The sequence below is a fragment of the Mercenaria mercenaria genome, chromosome 1, assembly GCF_021730395.1.
Source record: "Mercenaria mercenaria strain notata chromosome 1, MADL_Memer_1, whole genome shotgun sequence".
Taxonomy (NCBI): Eukaryota; Metazoa; Mollusca; class Bivalvia; order Venerida; family Veneridae; genus Mercenaria; species Mercenaria mercenaria.
Genome location: NC_069361.1, coordinates 88,294,170 through 88,315,218, shown reverse-complemented (window position 1 = coordinate 88,315,218; position 21,049 = coordinate 88,294,170). Strand labels below are relative to the sequence as shown.

Here is a 21,049-nt window from a genome sequence, read left to right as displayed (position 1 = left end):
GGCTATTAAACATGACAAAATTTGCTTGCTAACATTAACAAATCTACTTGCTATTTGTAAACTACTGTCTGATTCATTAACTCTGTAATAACATTGCTCATTGATTTCTACCTTATTATGCAAGAGCCATGTGAAGGTGAACTTTACAAAACTTATATCTGAATACATTGCTTTTATGGTAAATAAGGCATTCTGTAAGTTGGATGCATAATTCAATAATGTCCTCTGCCGATACAGGCGTACAATGAAATACCTAACTCTCCTTACCTAGCTCCTCCTCCTCCAAGTACAAGGCCTACTGATGTACCAGTCAGGAACCTTGCCAATCTGCTCATATCTGACATACGATCAGCACCTGTCTTCTGTAACTCTTCATACAACTGCATCTAGAAAATATCAAGTTTTCTCATTTCATTACTGATTTATAGACATACAGATATTTTCACCTACTCTTTTTAAGTTTAAATCCACTTATTTTAGGTTGACAGTGAGACAGTTCTCAAAACTTGTGAGTGCTTGACTTCTGCTTCCTTCATTTGTAACCAGTATTCATGCCTCGAAAAGTAACCATGGAGACTACAGTCAAGTCCCTCTCTCACCTGGATTCCAAACCCAAGACCTCTAGACAATCAGCCTGATGTTCTACCCCAGCATTGCTGCTGTTTGTCAAAGAAATGTTTCATAATTATTTTTTTACCTGTGATATGACCATAATATGCCTTTTGATTTTTGTTGTTTTCTGTGCTTATTCAACGTTCCCAATATATTAGCTGGTTAAAAATACACCAAGTTTAATTTAAATCTGTGGAACTTTAAACAGATAAACATGTTATAAGTATTTGTCTGCCGATATAAACTAAAGTTTACACATAAATACTATCAATTACCATTTTAGCTGGAGATCTTTTACTGAAGACTCTCTTTGGACAGCGTATATGGTGATGAGAGGAGCACCAGCCGCGAGCGTTTAGCCATTGTACCGTACCGTTAGGGTAGTCCGCATCTTCCTGGTGCAGTAACACCAGTTCCTTCTGTGCTCTAACATCTATTGTCTCCATCTGTTGCTCCAACTGTAACAATGATGCAGAAATCCTTTTATCTACCCATACTTAAATCTGATATATATCTTCAATAAGACGACCATGAAGTCACTCAATTGACCTCAACTATTTTACATGATAAACTGTACCTTTGGAGGTAATTAGTTTGTGTTGGGTTTAATGCCGGTTTTTAACAGTATTTCAGTTATGTAACGGAGGGCAGTTAACCTAACCAGTGCTCCTGGTTTCTGTACCAGTACAAACCTGGTCTCTGTAAGTAACTGCCAACTTTTCCACATGAATCAGAGGTCGAGGACAAATGATTTCAGATACAATTCATATTATATTTCTACTATTTGGCTCAAACAGAAAATGCAAACCAGGTGCATTCTGCATTAAGCATACCTCACCAACTTTAGGATCATTTCCTGCTATACCAACAATAAGTATACAATCTGCCTGTCTGATACACATCTTAGTCCATCTTGTCATTGTATAATCACACTGGTATAATATCACACGGTGCAGGTCTTCCTGTTGACCCAACCAACTAAACAACCGGAACTCATTCACACTGTAAATATATGGCACATAAATCAAAATATATTTTTTATATAAAACAGTTTGTCAGAAATTAGTTTTGTCTTGTATTTAGTATTATAATAAATAAAATGTCTCATTTTTGGCACTTATTAAATTTTCTGAAACTTGCATTCCAAAGCTGATTTTTGTTTAATTTTTATAGATGCATATTTCCAAAGACAAAGAGTTAAGTCTAATCACACTTCTTCAGTACACTGCAGATATATATTTTTAACTATACCGTAAGCCTAGAAACATTCATGAAAACTATATATCCCATTTTAATAACACAAGGTGTTCTAACGGCTACTAAGAGATGTGGAAATACATCGGAAGCAAAATCAGTGAAAACTTAATAGTTTAAGCAAGTAATAACAAACTGTCACATGTAAACTTACAGGTAAAAACTGCACATAAACTGGACAAATAACTTATCAACACATTTTTTAATGCTGTGTGATCATGAGGGAAATTCACGTTCCTGAATTACAGCCTCGGCATTCACAAATCACTGTATACTAGTACATAAAAGCAATCCAATTTGTCTATTCTGATTTTTGTTATGCCTAAAAGAAAGGACGGATATACAACTAGTGCAAAGAATGATACTTCTGATACTATATCACTGTAAACAAGTGACGCTGACCATTTGATCAATAATGTAAATTAAGCAGTCATGAAGTCAGGTTTGAAAAGGAAAAGGGTGGGATACGTACATTATGATGATAAAAGAAAAGTTAAAATTGCAAAATATGAATGTCCGCAGTGGAATGCTAGTACTGCACAGCATTTTACAAAGAAACTGTCTTTATAAGAAATGATTATTCATGATAAAGCATCCTTTTTTAACAATTACACATGCATGTATCAGGGAAATATATGGCAACTGACTACCAATGAACACTACAAACTTTCATGTTTCCATGGTAGCTGGTTGCTTTTAGACTACAGAACTGTGTTGAAACACACATCTACCTTGAAAGTTGCTAACTTAAAGAGCTGGAAACCATTTCAAAGTTTACAGTATACCTAGACGTCACAATGCAATCATACAAATAAGAGATAAAAAGAAAGCCAAAATCATATTTTTAATCCTGTAAAGTGTTTAGACATTTTGCTCAAACGTATCACAGCAAAGCAGGACAATTTTGCAACAAAACTTGAGTTTAGATTACAATGCAATGTTAGTGATTAACAATAAAACAATCTGATAATCTGTTAGCAAATTTAGACCATGCATGAAGCACACATCACTTACTTTGACTGAACATCATCGTAAGCTCTAGTATGTATGGTCAGCAAGAGAAAGTAAAAGAAGCTATGGTACACCAACATAAAAATGTACACGATATTCTTCTGAAATCTATATAAAATTTCTTGACTAGCAAAAATCTGAAGGCATCTATAGGCACTTAACATTTGGCCAAAACTCAGATAGATGCCGATTAATGCAACTGTTTACAGCAATAATAATGGTACACAAAGTATTTATACTCAACAAAAATCATTTTCAACTGCTATATATAAATGGAAACTAAAGCTTACATGGATGTACTATAAATACATTTTTCACATTCTAGTTCATCGGTCTAGTTTTAAATTATTACTTTGCAAAGAAAAAGTTGAAGGCACTCATTTTTTTTGTTGTTTTTAGACGCTTCCTTCATTACAAAATAAAGACGCTATAGTCGTTGCAACAAAAAATCAATGGCTCTCTTTATGCACATCAACCTCAGAACAATGTCACTCAAACAAACTGTTCTACAACAAGGAACTGTTAAACCAAATAAATTCCACCAGATTAATCTCTTTCAGCAAGCTCAGCAAAATTCAGTTTTATTTAAAGCTCTACTCAGGAGTATGTATGTTAGTTCTGAACTGAAGAATGTAACTGTGGCTTGATAACTCAAAGCATGCTACCGGTAATTACTTTCACCATTTCTTGGAAAAATTCAATCATAAGAAAAGACCAAACCTGTCAAATGCTCCTGCACCTAACCATCTCTTCACAATGTCACTTGTAAATCTTGTCACAGGTCCTACAACATAAGTAACAACTTAGTTTTTACACAAAACATATTTTCAGACTGACTGTTTATCGAAGTTGTATGCTTACTGCACTACTTCTGAGTACCCTGAGGAAAGTCTGTATGGCTGTTATCCCAGCTGAGATCATATCCATGACTTTAGAGGATGAGCAGATTGCAACTTATAATACCGTATTACGTTTCCACTGAACAGCTCATTCCAAAGATAAAAGAAACATGAACAATCAAAACAAAAGATATTTAATTGGCAAAAAAACAGAAACTAAGAGCAAGTTGAGCAGTAAGGGCCACAACTCAGATTTTGTTTAATGACTTATTCACACTGTTACAGCTTGAAATTCAATCATTTGTAAGTAAAATTAATACTTAAAAAATTTAAAACATTTGGTATTTGGCAGTAAGGACAATATTTTTTTTTTATTAGGGTTTTACGGTGCACCAACACAGTATAGGTCATATGGTACCAAACAGGACTACAAATTTTGGTTTCTCATCTCATTTACATCGAAATAAATACATGAGGTATGGAATCAAAATTTGCATACCTGCTGGAATCACAGAGTTACTGCAAAACCAAGTGTTAAGACCCTAATAGTCGCCTCTTACGATCATGCAAGGGTAAGGCAGTGGTTCCAATTCTTTCATACACAGATCGTCCCAGAACCACATGGGGCTAGTAAGGACAATATATGCAACATAATGGAACCTGTACGGCAATTTTTGTGAGGTATATAATCTTCTGCATAGTACAGTAAATATCTGTACTGAAATGTAAACAATGAAAAAAAACAACACATACCAATAACTTTCAGTGCATGTTGTATCTCCAATGTAAAGTTCGTAAGAGGTACATCATTAGATGCTGGCAAGATGGCTACAGTAGCTAGATTGGTCACAGAACCTCTCGTCTCCACTCCTGGCATTGTTTCTACAGGTTATATAACAGTGGATTTCATAAAAATCTCACTCTCTAAATATTTTCATCTAATTGCATTAAATAACAAGATTAGTCATTAACACAGTGTTTCTATAATTTTCATAGTAATAAAAGTTTCCTTAAAGCTTTTAATTCATATCTGGCATAAGATTTTACCTTACATGACATTATTTAAACATACGAGAGATACAATATGCACAAGAGCTCGTAGAACATGAAATGCCTTCCTTGATGCATTCAGTAATTGCACAAGGAACAGAAATTATTTGATCACTGTACATGAAAGTTCTACTGTTCTGGGTCACTATGACCTTGACCTTTGGCCTACTGGCCTCAAAATCAAAAGGGGTCTTCTGCTCGTCATGAAAAAACTCCCTATCAACTTTCATGATCCTAGGCCCAAGCCTTCTTCAGTTATCATCCAGAAACTGTATAACTGTTCCAGGTCAGTGTGACCTTGACCTTTGACCTACCGACCTCAAAATCAGTAGGGGTCATCTGCTGTTCATGATCAACTTCCCTATCAAGTTTTGTGACCCTAGGCTCAAGCGTTCTCAAGTTATCGTCAAGAAACCATTTAACTGTTCAGAGTCACTGTGACCTTGACCTTTGACCTACTGACCTCAAAATCAATAGGGGTCATCTGCTGCTCATGACCAACCTCCATATCAACTTTCATGATCCTAGGCCCAAGCATTCTTGAGCTATCATCCTGAAACCGTTTAACTGTTCTGGGCAACAGTGGCCTTGACCTTTGACCTACTGATCTCAAAATCAATAGGGGTTATCTGCTGGTTATGACCGATCTCCCTATCCACTTTCATGATCCTAGGCCCAAGTGTTCTTGAGTTATCATCTGGAAACCGTTTAACTGTTCCAGGTCACTGTGACCTTGACCTTTGACCTACAGATCTCAAAAATCAATAGGGGTCATCTGCTGGTCATGACCAACCTCCAAATGAACTTTCATGATCCTAGGCCCAAGCCTTCTTGAGTTATCGTTCGGAAACGGATTGTTCTACAGACTGACTGACCGACCAATCGAGATCTGCAAAACAATATACACCTCCTTCTGTGACGGGGGGCATAAAAATTACCCAACATATAATAATGACCATGGATTATGTATAATTTTTTGTAGATATGCGACGAAAAAACTTTAATCTATTCAGTAGCACAAAGACTTACTCTCCAGAAAAATATAGCAATAAGGATATGCCTACTAATGAGTTACCCATGGTAAGATATATAAAATGTAACTTAAGACATGAGATACCTAGGGGGCAGATACCTCTGACTAAGGAGTATTGATGGACCAAAGAAATATCTAAAAGTATCAAGTTATATGAGATATACAGAATGGCAAGTTCACAAATTACCAGATATCTGTAGAGAATCTTTACTCCTCATGGATCCTATGATCCTCTGACCTAGCAGATGTATCAACCTTGTTACAACCTGTGGAAACTTTCTCTTTATCACATTTAATAGTTCGGAAGGCAACTTGGCTAATTCAGTGTCTCTGAAACAAAACACAAAGTAAATACAAGCTGTCTATAAACTTTCGTAACAATATTCTAAATATAATTACAAATAAAGTTCATTCATTATATTCAGTATTTCAGATAAATACTCGAAACAGATCCTCGTTTTTTCACTGTCCTAAAATTACAACACTACTTGAATAAACGGGGAGAATCAGAATATATTTACTCAGTTTATCTTTCTGCTTATCTAGAAAATTTTCGTATCTTACTGATCCGATAGTCTGATATAACAAATATACCTTTTGCTGTATTTTTGTTAAATGCATTTTGCTGCTTATGTATGTAACGTTGCTTAGCGCTTTGGCGTTATTTTACACACTGACGTTACGTCAGTTCCGCTATTTATGTATTACCCTGATGAAGCCTTTTGGCAAAACGTCAGTATATTAAAATTGTAATAGTTTTTCGTGTTTGGTGGTATTTTTCTAATATATGCTTATCTAACATGCATTTTACTTTTAAGTGTCTAAATAACATATCACCAAATAGATGTATACAAAAGAAATAACAAATGATTTAGATTATCTCATTTACATATCTAATTTGTGCATCATGTTTTTTACAAAAACATGTTAGCCTTTAAAGATGTGCAGTCTAACTAATCCAGTGATCAAGACATTCTTTACTGCTTCATATAACTTAACAAATTGTTCATCTACCTAACAGCTATACCCGTTGTCACTCTCTCCTGCTGTGTAAGAACCTCTACAATACCAACCAGTTCTCCTCGGCCATACTCCCCTACCATTTCTTTCTTATCACCAGAACTTGTAATCACTGTTCTCAGTCGACCCGTCAAAACTATGTAGATAGAATCTGAATGGTCTCCTTGTCTGTAACAAAGTAAGGGGCAATATTTACCTTGCATCACTAAATTTAAGGACTGACTTTATATTAACATCACCGACTAATATCATAAAAATTGCCAAAAGTTTACAGCTTGCAGCTTAACTGGGAGTGACATTATTTCAGATACAGATTTGCACCATGTTTGCACCATAACCTTCAAAAAACCAGATGAGTCCTTCCTTTCCATGAAACTGTACCACTCTGACTCAGCTAAAAGTCAAAGGAGTTAGGCAAAAAACAACCTAGCAATATAGCTGGGCCCATACTGTGTATTGTACATCATGTTACCAACTGCTACGACTCAGCAAAGAGAACTGAACATTTAAGTGTCCTACTAATTTTATTTCATTTTCACCAACAAAAAAGAAAGAATCTTAACATGTATCTGTATTACCTGAAAAGAGCTCTTCCAGCTTCTATCATCATCCAATCAAGGGCAAAGTCAATCTGCCGGACAAATGGTGTCAGTCGGATTAGAGTTGTTGATGCAGTATTCAGCACAACAGATGGCTGTTCTCTCATTATCCTGTTACAAACAAACAATAGTGATGTCAATACTGTATTACACATGATCCCAGAAAATGCTTGATAAAATAATATAATAAGTCCAAAAAGAGGCATAACTCAACAAGAACAAAATCGGATAGGAAACTCCTGACAATATTTCATTGAAATGAATAGAACTAGAGTTGAATAGACAGCCTACAGATGTAGTTGTTATATTAATAAGTCCAGAAACTAGTAACATCTCTAGAAATGGTCACCATACATAAAGTTCTGATAATGAGCACATGCTCACCTGACGTTGACGATGTATAACAAGTTTCATATGAACTGCATGAAACCTACAGGAAAAGCTGTAACAGACTACACACAATTCAAACAATATATGCACCCCACATTTCCGACATAGGGAGAATAAAAACATCTCTTTACTTACACACACTTTAAGAAAGGAAAAATGTTTACAACTTGTAAAATGTGAAAAATGTACTACGAGTCATTTGCATACTTGTTTGTCAGTAGAAAGTTTTATCAGTTCAGAAGATAATGCCTTACAAATAGAAGTCCTTTTTGGAGATGACAACAACCCTGGTCTCACATTTAGACCTAATGGTAAAGAATGAAGGTTCTCCAGTCAAAACAGCCAGTGCTCCAACAATATCTCCAGGCTGGGCAGAAAACAACTTCACCTGCAAAATATTATCTTAAAATAAGAGGTCATTTCAACTACATTTATAGAAATTTTGTAGATTCTAAATCTGTTTAGTACAGGTAATAGAATTTGTATGAATTTTATCTAAGAAACAATATATCTGTGTCATTTTGTCACTGAATAAAAAACATTTTTTGGAGTTCAGATGTGAAGGAAATATAATAGCATGAAACTGAACAACAATGATTAAATTCAAAAGAAAGTCACTGTTTGAGACATATTATTTCGATTCTGACATAACAGCATATCCTTGACCAAATCCACCAAATCTTTGACTAGTCTTGTGTTATAGTCATTTTCTGTGCCCTATTATGGTGTTTAACACCAAGACGTAATAACTGTGTTGTAAAAACAGTGGTTTTGTTGCATAATAAAGTCACAGTTTCAGTCTTCTTTGTTAAAATTAGTTGTATTTTTATGATAGCGATTAAAAATTGTATTTTGATACAGAAAAGAATCTTCTTGATTTCAAATAACAAATATTTTTAACTATATAAAATGTTAACATACAAAGACTTGAATAGAGGTAAGATATTCTTAATATACTGTACTGTACTTAGAACTTAGGAAACCAGTCAAAATCAATAACTAGTGTAAATATGCATCTGTGAACACTTTGCAGCAGGTTAAACTGTATATCTGGATAAAATACTGGTGCAAAAAATATCAAGAATGAAGTCACAACAAAGTCATGAAATATTTTGAAGAAAAGATTTGACAGACCTCCTTTGCTTCTTCCCCTACATAATGCTGTAACACATTGAGCTGACCACTGACCACGAATATCAGTGAGGCTTCCTGCAATATATCAAAATTTCTCAAATCACTGGAATTAAAAAAGCAAATGTCCATCTGCTATGTATGTTCTACATCAACTAAACAATACAGTCAAACACAGCTCACTCCTGCACTGACAGCTCCTGCACAAGGCTGACTTGAACAATTTATGTGATCTCCTGCTGTTTTCCTTATATTTTCTATGCTAAGATAAGTCGAGAATTTTACTGATCCCTTTGTCACTTGCTTAATGTGTTGCTGTAGTTTCATATTACGTATAAAAGAAATCTAAATGTCAATATACCAGTATATACAAAATCAACAAGAGTGCCAGAATGTCACAATATACGCCCGTCATAGCAAATTTCTTTACACTAGCACCTGTATTTGCAAATGGAATTTAAATTCTGTGGTTGTGAAGTAATTATTGCAATTCTTTTGTTTTTCTAAGTGCACAAAAAAACAACTCCTTACCAGGTAGCAATACCTTAAAATACACCTAAAATCTAAAAGTAACATCTATGTTGTACCACAGAAAAGTGGTCTTGATTTTTCCCTATGGTTAATTATAAAAGAAGTTACAATATAAGTTATTTATAGTAACAACTAAGGGAAGTTAATCTAAAAAAAAAAATCCCCCCCCACAAAAATTCTAAGTCCACACAAAAGTCCTTACCTGGTAGAGATAGGTCAAAATAAACCTCAAACCTCAAAATTGGATGTAACATGCATGTTGTTCTACAGAAAAGTGGTCTCGATTTTTCCCTACGACTAGTAATGAAAAAAGTTACAATATAAGCTATTTATAGTAACAACAAAGGGAACTAATTCTAAAGAAGGGACCTGCGCATGACACTCCGTCTCATAGTGGTGAACATTTGTGCAAAGTTATATCAAAATCCCTCTATGCATGAAGAAGAAATGCTCCTGACAAAGTCATTCTTGTATCTGACCTTTGGCCTCTAATTGTGACCTTGACCTTAGACCTAGGGACCTGGTTCTTGCGCATGACATTCCATCTCATGGTAGTGAACATTTGTGCCAAGTTACAGCAAAATCCCTCCATGCATAAAGAAGAAATGCTCCGGACAAAGTTTTCATTCTTGTATCCTTTGACCTCTAAGTGTGACCTTGACCTTAGACCTAGGGACCTGGTTCTTGCGCATTACACTCCATCTCATGATGGTGAACAATTGTGCCAAGTTATATCAAAATCCCTCCATGCATGAAGAAGATATGCTCCGTATAGTCATTCTTGAATTTGACCTTTGACCTCTAAGTGTGACCTTGACCTTAGACCTAGGGACCTGGTTCTTGCGCATGACACTCTGTCTCATGATGGTGAACAATTGTGCCAAGTTTCATCAAAATCCCTCCATGCATGAAGAAGAGATGCTCCGTACAAAGTCTGTGGACGCCGCCCGCCCACCCGACCAACTGCCCGCCCGCCAGGGGCATTCCCATAATACGTCCCGTTTTTCAAACGTATATGAAGAAAGTAATACGAAAAACTAACAAAACTTGGATATTCTCTAAAATGTGTATAAACTTTATAAATGTAGTTTACCTGATCACCCTGTTTCATCAGATTCATCCCTCCTCTGTATGTATGTAGATGTACCCTGTCGTCCAACAGTGACTCATTCTACAGGAAACACATCAAAAGTGTTGTGATTTTTTTCTACAGAAACTTTAATTTACAATTAGTCAATCAATTTTAGACGAAGTGTTCTGGTCACAGTCTTATCAGAGTACAAGCATCATATTTTAAAACACTCCATACAAAAACAGGAGTACCACCTATGGGTGCCGACACATATCTATAAGTGCTTAACATAAGGCAATATGCAAAAATATAGTTTTGGCACTGTTTCTCACCTATCAGTGATGAACTATGTATAAAGTTTCAAAGCTAACTATCTAAGGAAAGTGAAGCTAATCAAAAAGAATAACAACGAAATACATGTATCAATTTTCTAAGATAATAAGGACCACAATTCTAAGTTACAGCCCTTACAGTTTTTGAAAAAAAGTGTACCTAAAAAAATCTTAACCATGCCAATGCTGACAACCAAATAACAACAATACCTCACAGATTTTTCTAAAAAAAAAAAAAGCTAAAACAACTAAACAATATAAAATTAAAGTGAACTCAGTAATATTAATGGGGGAATAATGTCCATGGATTTCGTAGTTGCATTAATCACGAAACTAAACACCAACAAACAAATAAAATTCCAAGTCACCAATACAAATATGTGAATTCATGTCCCAAGGTAAAAGCCAGTTTTGCAGAAATCATAAAATTTTATGCCAACGTAATTAAATTATTTTATAGTAAGCTTACCTTAAGTTTAAGAATCTTGACAAGATCTGCCTTTGCCATATCAAGTATATCATCATCTTTAAATGTTTCCCCACTCTCGTTGACCAGTGGCTCTGATGGACGTTTCAATCTCAATCTTGACCCCTGTGGTGACGTTGACGGCCCATCATCAGATACCTACACAATGTATAAAGAAAAGATTATTACATCTGTGAGAATAAGACAATCAAAGTGTATCAAGACAAGAGCTCGTCGAACACGAAATGCCCCCCTTGATGCATTCAGTAATTGCACAAGGAACAGAAATTATATGCTCACTGTAAACAAAAGTTCTACCATTCTGGTTTAATCTGACCTTGACCTTTAACCTATTAACCTAACAAGAGATTACAGAGAGATCTTGGTGCCATCCACTGAGCCATTTTTGAATGTTCCAAATTTCAAGACTAGCTCAAGGTCAAAATCAAGGTCAAATTTCATTTCGGTACAAAACAAAGTGTATGTGGTCCAAATTTGAAAGCTGTGGCTTGAGAAATGTAAAAGTAGGTCACTAGATCAATTTCAAGGTCAAATTTCATTTCGGTAGACAGAACTATGCATGTGCTTCAAATTTGGAGGCTGTAGCTTGAGAAATGTGAAAGTAGGTAATAGGTAAAAATCAATGTCAAATTTCAATTCAGAACACAAAAATAAATATGCATGCAGTCCAAATTTGGAGCCTGTAGCTTCAGAAATGTGAAAGTAGTTCACTAGGTCAATCTCAAGATCAAAGTTCATTTCGGTACACAAAACTATGCATGTGGTTCAAATTTGAAGGCTGTAGCTTGAGAAATGTGAAAGTAGGTCACTAGGTCAAAATCAAGGTCAAATTTTATTTCGGAACACAAAACTATGCAAGTGGTCCAAATTTGAAGCTTGTACCTTCAGAAATGTGAAAGTAAGTCAGTAGGTCAATCTCAAGATCAAAGTTCATTTCAGTACACAAAACTATGCATGTGGTTCAAATTTGAAGGCTGTAGCTTGAGAAATGTGAAAGTAGGTCACTAGGTCAAAATCAAGGTCAAATTTTATTTTAGAACAAAAAACTATGCATGTGGTCCAAATTTGAAGCATGTACCTTCAAAAATGTGAAAGTAGGTCACTAGGTCAATAATAAGGTCAAAGTTTTTTTCGGTACACAAACCTATACATGTGGTCCAAATTTGAAGGCTGTAGCTACAGAAATGTGAAAGTAGGTCACTAGGTCAAGATCAAGGTCAACTCATGTCAAGGTTCATCTTGCCACTCAAAACTATACATGTGGTCCAAATTTGAATGATGTAAGTTATGGACATGAAGATTCTAAGTTTTTCCCTATATAAGTCTATATGAACCATGTGACCCCTTGGGCGGCGCCATATTTTACCCTAGAGGGATAATCTGAACAAACTTGGTAGAGAACCACTAGATGATGCTACATTACAAAATATCAAAGCCATAGTCTTTGTGGTTTTGACAAGAAGATTTTCAAAGTTTCTCCCTATATAAGTCTATGTAAACCATGTGACCCCCAGGGCTGAGCCACATTTGACCCTAGGGGAATAATTTGAACAATCTTAGTAAAGGACCACTTGATGATTTCATATACAAAATATCAAAGCCCTAGGCCCTGTGGTTTTGGACAAGAGGTTTTTCAAAGTTTTTTCCTATATAAGTCTATATAAACCATGTGACCCCCGGGGTGGGGCCATATTTGACCCCAGGGAAATAATCTGAACAATCTTGCTAGAGGACCACTAGATTGTGCTTCATACCAAATATCAAAGCCCTAGACCCTATGGTTTTGGACAAGAAGATCAAAAACCGTTTAACTGTTCATGGCCAATGTGACCTTGACCTTTGACCTAATGACCTCAAAATCAATAGGGGTCATCTGCTGGTCATGGCCAACCTAACTATCAATTTTCCTGACACTAGTCCCAAGCGTTCTTGAGTTATTGGCCGGAAACCATTTTACTGTTCCTGGTCACTGTGACCTTGACCTTTGACATACTGACCTCAAAATCAATAGGGGTCATCTGCTGGTCATGATCAATCTCCCTATCAACTTTTGTGACCCTAGGCCTAAGCTTTCTTGAGTTATCATCCGGAAACCGTTAAACTGTTCAGGATCACTGTGACCTTGACCATTAACATACTGACCTCAAAATCAATAGGGGTCATCTGCTGGTCATTACCAACCTCCCTATTAACTTTCATGATCCTAGGCCCAAGGGTTCTTGAGTTATCATCCGGAAACCGTTTTACTATTCAGGGTCACTGTGACCTTGACCTTTGACATACAGACCTCAAAATTAATAGGGGTCATCTGCTGGTGATGGCCAACCTAACTATCAATTTTCCTGACACTAGTCCCAAGCGTTCTTGAGTTATTGGCCGGAGCCCATTTTACTGTTCCTGGTCACTGTGACCTTGACCTTTGACATACTGACCTCAAAATCAATAGGGGTCATCTGCTGGTCATGATCAATCTCCCTATCAACTTTCATGATCCTAGGCCCAAGAGATCTTGAGTTATCATCCGGAAATGGATTGGTCCACATTCCGACCGACCAACCGACCTACCTACATCTGCAAAACAATATACCCCTCCTTCTTCAAAGGGGGGCATAATAAATAAAACAAAGCTCCTCTGACAGTTTTGATATGAATTAACTAGAAATAAATCATTCTGAAATTCTGTTCATTTTATTAGAGTAAGCACAGTACAATTAAGTTTTTAATTCCGAAAAATTCCTTTTATCATATATATAACAGATCTTATTTTTGAGGCCAGATCAGTTAACATATCTATTATACATAAATCTTTTTTCACCAAGTTGTGCATTCCCTACAACAGAGAGAGAGCAATTAAAACAAAGAGAAATTTTAACTGTTCCAAACTTTTCAAATGTCATAACGTTTTTTATAAATGATGTATGAAGACAACCCCCAGGTCTCTACAGACCTTGTAGAATTGAAAACACAAGTTTTACCTGTCTTAACACAGTCTTACTAGCCTCAGTAACCCGAGCCCTCAAACATGCCGCATCAAAATCTGTGATCCTTGTATCATTGTCTGATTCATCAGTAACACTACTCACACTCTGGGCCTGTGCTCTTACTGTAATACAAGTATTTAGTTTGTCACTTAACCTATGGCTGTTTGTGTATCACTGTCATTCCAGTGGTTTGTGTCAGTATTATGATTATATAAGAATTACTTACAGAAAAAAAGTAAAATGAGCCGCGCCATGAGAAAACCAACATAGTGGGTTTGCGACCAGCATGGATCCAGACCAGCCTTCGCATCTGCGCAGTCTGTTCACCATGTAGGTATGGAAAACCTAGTACAACTTGCATTAAGAAACCACGCTACCGGAATGCATGAAAATTAAAAGTGAATTTTCCTTAATAGCAGAAATGATCAGTCATAATCAAATAGAAAATGTACTCATTATCTTTGACATTCAAAAAAATTCTTTTGTTCTATTAAAGTCGAAAGTAAGACTCACTAGGTGCTTCCTGTTTTTCATTCTCAGACTTGGACACACCAGCCAAACTACTGTGTCTCTTACCCAGAGGAGTGTGTGAAGCTATAGCATGTATAGAAAGAGACTTGAAGTCCACTTCACTGTGCTGAAAATTAAAAATTAATGTTTACATAATTACATGAGATAATTCTGCCTCAAAAAACAACAACAAATGGTGATAAAATGAATCCATAGACGACCACTTCAGAAGAGCAATGGTACAAATTTAGACGCACAATGATGTTTTGGGAAAGTGTCTGGCTAACAGGTCACAGGTTCAAATTCTCGTGAGCATTTAATTTGACTGCATTCTCTACAACTGTTAACTAGAAAATGCTTTTGTAAAAAAGCGCATGTCTCCCCCAATGCAAAGTCCTATAGGCAAGAAGTCAATAGGGGTCAGGAGTGAAAGTCAAAGAGACACTGATGGTTAGCTGCAATAGGGATCATCTACTTGGCATGTCCAGTCATCCCGCTAAATTTCAACACTCTTGGCCTAGTGGTTCTCAAGTCACTGTTCAGGCTCCTGTGACCTTGACCTTTGATCAAGTGACCTCAAAATAAATAGGGGTCATCTACTCTGCATGTCCAATCATCCTATTAAGTTTCAACATTCTGGGTCAAGTGGTTCTCAAGTTATTTCCAAAAAATGATTTTACATGAACAGGCCACTGTGACCTTGACCTTAAATAGACTGACCCCAAAATCAATAGGGGTCATCTACTCTGCATGTTCAATCATCCTATGAAGTTTCAACATTCTGGGTCAAGTGGTTCTCAAGTTATTGATCGGAACTGGTTATCAATGTTCAGGCCCCTGTGACCTTGACCTTTAATGGAGTGACCCCAAAAACAATAGGGGTCATTTACTCTGCATGACCAATCATCCTATGAAGTTTCAACATTCTGGGTCGAGAGGTTCTCAAGTTATTGGTTGGAAATGGTTTTCCATGTTCAGGCTCCTGTGACCTTGACCTTTGAATGAGTGACCCCAAAATCGTTAGGGGTCATCTACTCTTCATGACCAATCATCCTATGAAGTTTCAACATTCTGGGTAAAGTGGTTCTCTAGTTATTGATCGGAAATGGTTTTCAATGTTCAGGCCCCTGTGACCTTGACCTTTGACAGAGTGACCCCAAAATCGTTAGGGGTCATCTACTCTTCATGAACAATCATCCTATGAAGTTTCAACATTCTGGGTCAAGTGGTTCTCAAGTTACTGACCAGAAATGGTTTTCAATGTTCAGGCCCCTGTGACCTTGACCTTTGACGGAGTGACCCCAAAATCGATAGGGGTCATCTACTGTGCATGACCAATCATCCTATGAAGTTTCAACATTCTGGGTCAAGTGGTTCTCTAATTATTGATCAGAAATGGTTTTCAATGTTCAGGCCCCTGTGACCTTGACCTTTGACAGAGTGACCCCAAAATTAATAGGGGCCATCTACTCTTCATGACCAATCATCCTATGAAGTTTCAACATTCTGGGTCAAATGGTTCTCTAGTTATTGATCGGAAATGGTTTTCAATGTTCAGGCCCCTGTGACCTTGACCTTTGACAGAGTGACCCCAAAATCAATAGGGGTCATCTACTCTTCATGACCAATCATCCTATGAAGTTTCAACATTCTGGGTCAAGTGGTTCTCTAGTTATTGATCGGAAATGGTTTTCAATGTTCAGGCCCCTGTGACCTTGACCTTTGACGGAGTGACCCCAAAATCTATAGGGGTCGTCTGCTCTTCATGACCAATCATCCTATGAAGTTTCAACATTCTGGGTCAAGTGGTTCTCTAGTTATTGATCGGAAATGGTTTTCAATGTTCAGGCCCCTGTGACCTTGACCTTTGACGGAGTGACCCCAAAAACAATAGGGGTCGTCTGCTCTTCATGACCAATCATCCTATGAAGTTTCAACATTCTGGGTCAAGTGGTTCTCTAGTTATTGATCGGAACTGGTTTTCCATGTTCAGGCCCCTGTGACCTTGACCTTTGACGGAGTGACCCCAAAATCAATAGGGGTCGTCTACTCTTCATGACCAATCATCCTATGAAGTTTCAACATTCTGGGTCAAGTGGTTCTCTAGTTATTGATCGGAAATGGTTTTCAATGTTCAGGCCCCTGTGACCTTGACCTTTGACGGAGTGACCCCAAAAACAATAGGGGTCGTCTGCTCTTCATGACCAATCATCCTATGAAGTTTCAACATTCTGGATCAAGTGGTTCTCTAGTTATTATCGGAAATGGTTTTCAATGTTCAGGCCCCTGTGACCTTGACCTTTGACGGAGTGACCCCAAAAACAATAGGGGTCGTCTACTCTAGCAGCCCTACAATCCTATGAAGTTTGAAGGTTCTAGGTCAAATGGTTCTCCAGTTATTGCTCGGAAATGAAGTGTGACGGACGGACGGATGGACAGGGCAAAAAAAAATATGTCTCCTGGGAGGGACATAATTAAGGCACATGTAATAGTCAGAAATCCAGAAAGCAGTCAACATTCTAAGTTTTTGTAAATTGTACAAACTTCCCCTATAATCCATTAAAATAAATAGATTAAACTAACTACAAAATAGTACTTAATTATCAAACACCAATAAAGCTGGAATGCTGATCCCTTTCAATGCAATACATATGAACATGTAGTGGTTTTAAATATGGTGATACCTGAGCTATTTCCGAGACATAAAGTAGGAAATTTAAGTAGAACTGAGGTTAATAGGGAATCCATCTTACTGATTTTCGTCGCAAAGCGATGAAAATCGGAATCGATCCCTCTATGGTAACATGCGATATATACCGAATGAGATACACCATCAAATTAAAAAATGTGGTCTTCCGGCACGTGCACAAAGCGTTTGACTTTGGATTTTTTGGAAGAATACGCTTTTTCTTTGTGCATAATAAACAGAACTTGTCCGAAACGCAATGTCTTGCACATCAGTACAAATATGAGCAGTATTGTTTTTTATTTCAAAATCTACCTTTAAATGGATACAAATGCATATTTCTGGGCAAGCTGATGGACTGTAATGATTCCAGATTGAGGTATTGCCTTATTTCATATTATAAATTATTGAGCTATTGCTAAGATTACTGCAGCTTACAAATTTGATAAAGCATTTCTTATACAATAAAGCAGGATAATTTGTTAATATAAAATCCTAACCCTGTTGATGAGTTCACTGCTGAGACCCAGGTAGTTATGTAAGGCTGTAAACGTGACCCTCTGTAGTCTCACCATTATCACCTGAAAGCAGAATGGAAAACAGGCTATATCACACCTTTCAAATAATGCTGCCAACAATATAAATATATATATTTTTGATATCTATCAATTATACACAAATTCATAACTTATTACTCCCTCTAGCTGCCATATATTTAAACAACTTCACCAAATCATATCAACACCATTTAATATTTCCATAAACAGAAATAAAGTACAGACTCCTTTTCAATACATGTATTAGAGACCGTACCATAGCTCTTCGCATACTCTGATTTTTCAAACTAAAGTGATTTTTACAAGTGCACCGGTTACGATAAAAATGTAAACAACGGACTCTGTCTATGAAACTTTGAAATGAATGAATGACAGTCGATCTCAGTCATAATACTGATTGACAGTGAATGCTAATGACTCCATGTGTTGCAGAAAGGTATTTAGTTTGTAACTGTAATTTCCCATCAATTGAAATCCTCCCAAAACTGGTAAAATAATTACTTTTATTTGGACAAATCTCATCGTCTTTGCCGTTCGGCAGCTGCAAAAAGGGCAAATATAAAAGATTCAGTGTAAGTAATATTTCACTGGTACTGCCAGTTAGTAAGTTCATACTCTGAACAACACGTCAGAGAAATTTGGGCAGATTTGACCAATTATGACGTTGGCAGCATTAGATTATATTTTTTCTTTACACAAAAATTGCCGTTAGGTAACAAAGCGAATACGCCGATAATCCAATTACACCGATTATTTTTCCAGTTCACACAATGTAATCCAGCAATTAAACTGCATAGCTATTAGCTACTGCTGTTATAGGGAAGTGGTAGAGTGTCTGCCTTAGGGGTGAGAGGTCCTGGGTTCGAGTCCCAGTTAGAGCTTAACTATTTAGATTTTGTTAAAGCGTAATTTTGCTGTTAATAGACTGTTCCAGATGTTCTAAATTTTTAGCACACAGTATCATGGATCAGTATTTAGCAATCCAGATCAAAGTTGAATGTTAAATCAAATGCACCCAATTAGAAAATATTGACTATATTATGTCCTTTTGATGTTTATGCTCTCCATGTTCAAGAAGAGTTACATTTCCTTGATCACAAAATTTTCGTTATCATGAAAATATTAAATGCTCATAACTCCGCACTTCTGGTTAAAATATTGTCTATATTTCTGTTTTTGAGAAATATATGGACATTTCTCTTCATTTCAAAGCTTTTTAACTCCAAACCAATGATTTGAAAAACTTAGGTACTATCTCTACATGTATTAATCTAAGGTTGTTTTGCATGGTAGACTATGTTACTATGCATATTAATAACATGAATAAGGCAAAGTCTACTGAAAGTATGCTTTTTTATCATTTTAAATCAAAACTTACGGAAGCTGTTCACCGCTATCTAAAGACAGCAAAACATTTCCCTGTTGCATACTATGTGACATCATTTGCCTTCAAAAAGAGACTTAAAACAGTGCAATAGAAAGAAGAATAAAAAACTACCAGTTCACCATGGTATAACAAAAAGACAATATTCATCATATGCTGGAAATGCTCGTGGTGCTGTAAAGCTGGTTTCTCAAGCAGTCCCATTGGATTTGCACTTCAAGCTCGATATAAAACATTATAGATATGTCTAAGAAACAACTTATGATTTTACCTGTACAACTCTAACCAAGGACTCTGGAAACCTTTCAAACAATGACTGGAAAGCTGAAGCAGGTAGTCTACAATATACAACACCTTATTATCACTAGGTATTACTACAAATAAACTGTTCATAAAATTTCATTTCAAGAAAATGCACTGTAATTAACATCTTCCAGAAATTTCATGTCTAAAAGGGAACAGCTTAAAGGCCTAGATCCACTACAATATAAATGTTCCCCCTACCCCCCAAATCCAATATACAACTCCCATCTTATCTCCTGCTTATCAGCAATTATGTAACGGTAGCTGATTAGAGGGTAATTAGCACAGCAGAAGTCCCAACTTGACCATGAAGATGTGTGCAGTGGAGTTGATAGAAATTTTTTCCTTCAGTTGATGCGGAATAATATATATATATTTTTTTTTATATAGGTAATTTTTATTATTATTTTTAAATTAATATTATATAGATTATTATTATTATTATATACTATTACAAATAAAATAATAAAAGACATAGTAATAATATTTAAAAACAAGAGGACAATGATGGTCCTGAATTGCTCACCTCTTCCCACATGACCCAGTTTTGAGTATGCATCGTTTTTTCTATTATTTGACATAGTGACCTAGTTTTTGAGCTCATGTGACCCAGTTTTGAACTTGACCTAGATATTATCAAGATAAAAATTCTGACCAATTTTCAAGAAGATCCATTGAAAAATATGGTCTCTAGAGAGGTCACAAGGTTTTTCTATTATTTGACCTATTGACCTAGTTTTCGAAGGTACGTGACCCTGTTTTGAATTTTACCTAGATATCATCAAGGTGAACATTCTCACTAATTTGCATGAAGATCTCATGAAAAATATGGCCTCTAGAGAAGTCACAAGGTTTTTCTGTTTTTATACCTACTGGCCAAGTTTTTGACCGCATGTGACCCAGTTTGGAAACAGACCTAGATATCATCAAGGTGAACATTCAGATCAATTTTCATGAAGATCCATTGAAAAATATGGCCTCTAGAGAGGTCAAAAGATTTTAATAATTTTAGACCTACTGACCTAGTTTTTGAAAGCAGTTGACCCAGTTTCAAACTTGACCTAGATATCATCAAGATGAACATTCAGACCAACTTTCATACAGATCCAATGAAAAGTATGACCTCTCTATAAGGTTTTTTTATTATTTGACCTACTGACCTAGTTTTTTAAGGCACGTGACCGAGTTTCAAACTTGACCTAGATATCATCAAGGTGAACATTCTGACCAATTTTTATGGAGATCCATTCACAAGTATGGCCTCTAG

At 36.2% G+C, this 21,049-nt stretch overlaps 1 protein-coding gene across 5 annotated transcripts in view; it reads right to left on the bottom strand.

Moving 5' to 3' along the window:
- LOC123531333 (patatin-like phospholipase domain-containing protein 7) overlaps positions 1 to 21,049 on the bottom strand; it is a 66,670-nt gene that overhangs the window by 26,590 nt on the left and 19,031 nt on the right. For all 5 annotated transcript variants that reach the window (XM_045312195.2, XM_045312212.2, XM_045312187.2 and 2 more), the window contains exons 9-24: positions 19,751 to 19,817; positions 18,039 to 18,119; positions 14,856 to 14,979; positions 14,337 to 14,464; positions 11,344 to 11,499; positions 10,564 to 10,641; positions 8,943 to 9,017; positions 8,063 to 8,196; positions 7,398 to 7,529; positions 6,814 to 6,987; positions 5,987 to 6,129; positions 4,470 to 4,598; positions 3,598 to 3,661; positions 1,446 to 1,614; positions 888 to 1,070; positions 268 to 386 (exon numbers count right to left, since the gene is read on the bottom strand). In XM_045312195.2, coding sequence (XP_045168130.2) covers positions 268 to 386; positions 888 to 1,070; positions 1,446 to 1,614; positions 3,598 to 3,661; positions 4,470 to 4,598; positions 5,987 to 6,129; positions 6,814 to 6,987; positions 7,398 to 7,529; positions 8,063 to 8,196; positions 8,943 to 9,017; positions 10,564 to 10,641; positions 11,344 to 11,499; positions 14,337 to 14,464; positions 14,856 to 14,979; positions 18,039 to 18,119; positions 19,751 to 19,817 — 1,956 coding nt within the window. The remainder of the gene's footprint in view (positions 1 to 267; positions 387 to 887; positions 1,071 to 1,445; positions 1,615 to 3,597; positions 3,662 to 4,469; positions 4,599 to 5,986; positions 6,130 to 6,813; positions 6,988 to 7,397; positions 7,530 to 8,062; positions 8,197 to 8,942; positions 9,018 to 10,563; positions 10,642 to 11,343; positions 11,500 to 14,336; positions 14,465 to 14,855; positions 14,980 to 18,038; positions 18,120 to 19,750; positions 19,818 to 21,049) is intronic.